Genomic DNA, 4155 nt, shown 5'->3' on the forward strand with positions numbered 1-4155 from the left:
TTGTAACCAACATGCCGAGTATAAATCCCACCTACCAATAATTGTCATCATCTACCTGATGATGGTGAGGGATGGTGTGACCTTCCTGTATGGAATCCCGGGAATACAGAGGAAGTGGACATCTCTCTGGTGGGTTCCCATAACTGGATCCACCTACCTGATGATGGTGAGGGATGGTGTGACCTTCCTGTGTGGAATCCCAGGAATACAGAGGACGGGGACATCTCTCTGGTGGGTTCCTGGTATTAGGTGGCTCCATCATATCCTTGTGTCCTTCTGAAAACTCCTCCATCACTCCATACTCCTCATCCTCCGCTTTATACTCTTCTTTACCATCAATATTATCATCCCCGAGGATTCCACTCTAAACATTCAAAAATAAATTCAATGTAACAAACACCCTTGAGGAACAATCACTAATAGTTATGATTTATACACATCTACCTGATGATGGTGAGGGATGGTGTGACCTACCTGTGTGGAATCCCGGGAATACAGAGGACGGGGACATCTCTCTGGTGGGTTCCCATGACTGGATCCATCTTCCTGAGGATGGTGAGGGATGGTGTGACCTACCTGTGTGGAATCCCAGGAATACAGAGGACAGGGACATCTCTCTGGTGGGTTCCTGTAGCTGGAGGACTCCAACATGGTGTCCTGGTACAGATCTTTGTGTTCTTCTGAAACCTCTGACTCCTCCATCACCCCATCCTCATCATCCTCCTCTTTTATCTCTTTCATAATACTGACTTGTGTGGAATCCCAAGAATACAGAGGACGGGGACATCTCTCTGGTGGGTTCCCATGACTGCATCCACCTACCTGATGATGGTGAGGGATGGTGTGACCTTCCTGTGTGGAATCCCGGGAATACAGAGGACAGGGACATCTCTCTGGTGGTTTCCCATGACTGGATCCACCTACCCGATGATGGTGAGGGATGGTGGGACCTTCCTGTGTGGAATCCCAGGAATACAGAGGACAGGGACATGTCTCTGGTGGGTTCCCATGACTGGATCCATCTGTAGGAAACACACACACTGACTAAATCCATTGTTTCTATGTGTTTATCAGATGATGGGGGATCTAGGTGGATCCTCCGTACTGCTCTCTCCTTTACAATAAAGTCTCCTCTTACCCGGTGATGTGAGGGGCGGCTGATTGTCCATCATGACGTCCTTGTAGAGATCCTTGTGTCCTCTCTGGTGGTCCTCCATCATGACGTCCTTGTAGAGGTCCTTGTGTCCTCTCTGGTGGTCCTCCATCATGACGTCCTTGTAGAGGTCCTTGTGTCCTCTCTGGTGGTCCTCCATCATGACGTCCTTGTAGAGGTCCTTGTGTCCTCTCTGGTGGTCCTCCATCATGACGTCCTTGTAGAGGTCCTTGTGTCCTCTCTGGTGGTCCTCCATCATGACGTCCTTGTAGAGGTCCTTGTGTCCTTCTAAATAATAATGTAAATATTGATGTAAATATTGATGTGTATCATCTGCTGGAGATAAAAGACATCACAAGTGGACGGACATGACTATGCACGGAGAGAACTGACATGAAGATGGAGAAAGAAGACGGAAGTGAATATGGAGAAAGAAGACGGACGTGACTATGAAGGAAGAGGACGGACATGACGGGGGATTACTGGGTGTAAATAGAACATAACATCTTATTACCTCCTCTGCTGCTACTTCCTGCAACGTCTCCGATCTCATTCACACGGCACGGCACAGCCTGTCTTTATTCCACATCACTTCCTGTCTGTTCCTGACACCACTTCCTGTCTGTTCCTGACATCACTTCCTGTCTGTTCCTGACATCACTTCCTGTCTGTATTCTAGAGAAGTCCTGTCTGGGTAGTAGAAATGAGATCACCATCTTGTGGAGATCAGAGGAACTGCAGCCCCGAGAAATGTCCCCTAATACCCATTCCTGCATTGTATTACCTTACAGAGATATCAGGGAGGAGCCAAAATAACTAATAAAAAGTAAGAAACAATAAACCAACTCTTATGTAACCAACTGTTTAACAAATATATTTTACTGCAGATAGAAAAGTCTTAAAAACACAAAACACAAGATATAAACAAAGGTATACAGAATAAAACAGAGACCCCCAAAATCAGACAGACTACCCAGAATGTCCCGTCCTTCATATCAGAGAGAGACAGACTACCCAGAATGTCCCGTCCTTCATATCAGAGAGAGACAGACTACCCAGAATGTCCCGTCCTTCATATCAGAGAGAGAGAGACAGACTACCCAGAATGTCCCGTCCTTCATATCAGAGAGAGACAAACTACCCAGAATGTCCCGTCCTTCATATCAGAGAGAAAGAGAGACAGACTACCCAGAATGTCCCGTCCTTCATATCAGAGAGAGAGAGACAGACTACCCAGAATGTCCCGTCCTTCATATCAGAGAGAGAGAGACAGACTACCCAGAATGTCCCGTCCTTCATATCAGAGAGAGACAGACTACCCAGAATGTCCCGTCCTTCATATCAGAGAGAGAGACAGACTACCCAGAATGTCCCGTCCTTCATATCAGAGACAAACTACCCAGAATGTCCCGTCCTTCATATCAGAGAGAGAGACAGACTACCCAGAATGTCCCGTCCTTCATATCAGAGAGAGACAGACTACCCAGAATGTCCCGTCCTTCATATCAGAGAGAGACAGACGACCCAGAATGTCCCGTCCTTCATATCAGAGAGAGAGACAGACTACCCAGAATGTTCCGTCCTTCATATCAGAGAGAGACAGACGACCCAGAATGTCCCGTCCTTCATATCAGAGAGAGACATACTACCCAGAATGTCCCGTCCTTCATATCAGAGAGAGACAGACTACCCAGAATGTCCCGTCCTTCATATCAGAGAGAGACAGACGACCCAGAATGTCCCGTCCTTCATATCAGAGAGAGACAGACGACCCAGAATGTCCCGTCCTTCATATCAGAGAGAGACAGACTACCCAGAATGTCCCGTCCTTCATATCAGAGAGAGACAGACGACCCAGAATGTCCCGTCCTTCATATCAGAGAGAGAGACAGACTACTCAGAATGTTCCGTCCTTCATATCAGAGAGAGACAGACTACCCAGAATGTCCCGTCCTTCATATCAGAGAGAGAGACAGACGACCCAGAATGTCCCGTCCTTCATATCAGAGAGAGACAGACGACCCAGAATGTCCCATCCTTCATATCAGAGAGAGACAGACGACCCAGAATGTCCCGTCCTTCATATCAGAGAGAGACAGACTACCCAGAATGTCCCATCCTTCATATCAGAGAGACAGACTACCCAGAATGTCCCGTCCTTCATATCAGATAGAGACAGACTACCCAGAATGTCCCGTCCTTCATATCAGAGAGAGACAGTCTACCCAGAATGTCCCGTCCTTCATATCAGAGAGAGAGACAGACTACCCAGAATGTCCCGTCCTTCATATCAGAGAGAGACAGACTACCCAGAATGTCCCGTCCTTCATATCAGAGAGAGACAGACTACCCAGAATGTCCCGTCCTTCATATCAGAGAGAGAGAGACAGACTACCCAGAATGTCCCGTCCTTCATATCAGAGAGAAAGAGAGACAGACTACCCAGAATGTCCCGTCCTTCATATCAGAGAGAGAGAGACAGACTACCCAGAATGTCCCGTCCTTCATATCAGAGAGAGAGAGACAGACTACCCAGAATGTCCCGTCCTTCATATCAGAGAGAAAGAGAGACAGACTACCCAGAATGTCCCGTCCTTCATATCAGAGAGAGACAGACGACCCAGAATGTCCCGTCCTTCATATCAGAGAGAGAGACAGACTACCCAGAATGTCCCGTCCTTCATATCAGAGAGACAGACAACCCAGAATGTCCCGTCCTTCATATCAGAGAGAGACAGACGACCCAGAATGTCCCGTCCTTCATATCAGAGAGAGACAGACGACCCAGAATGTCCCGTCCTTCATATCAGAGAGACAGACGACCCAGAATGTCCCGTCCTTCATATCAGAGAGAGGCAGACTACCCAGAATGTCCCGTCCTTCATATCAGAGAGAGACAGACTACCCAGAATGTCCCGTCCTTCATATCAGAGAGAGGCAGACTACCCAGAATGTCCCGTCCTTCATATCAGAGAGAGAGACAGACTACCCAGAATGTCCCG

The 4155-nt window shown here is 47.8% G+C and overlaps 1 protein-coding gene across 1 annotated transcript; it reads right to left on the reverse strand.

Moving 5' to 3' along the window:
* Positions 1-364: 364 nt before the first annotated feature.
* On the reverse strand, positions 365-1440 carry LOC149429043 (uncharacterized). Its single transcript, XM_089666796.1, has 3 exons — positions 1139-1440; positions 497-1022; positions 365-401 (listed from the first exon to the last, which is right to left on the reverse strand). Exons 1-3 carry the CDS (start codon positions 1410-1412, stop codon positions 365-367), a joined length of 837 nt encoding a protein of 278 aa, XP_089522922.1. The 5' UTR covers positions 1413-1440.
* Positions 1441-4155: the final 2715 nt, after the last annotated feature.

This window comes from Staurois parvus, unplaced genomic scaffold, assembly GCF_062004578.1.
Source record: "Staurois parvus isolate SC_StPar_1 unplaced genomic scaffold, SC_StPar_1.0 ptg002848l, whole genome shotgun sequence".
NCBI classification, from domain to species: domain Eukaryota; kingdom Metazoa; phylum Chordata; class Amphibia; order Anura; family Ranidae; genus Staurois; species Staurois parvus.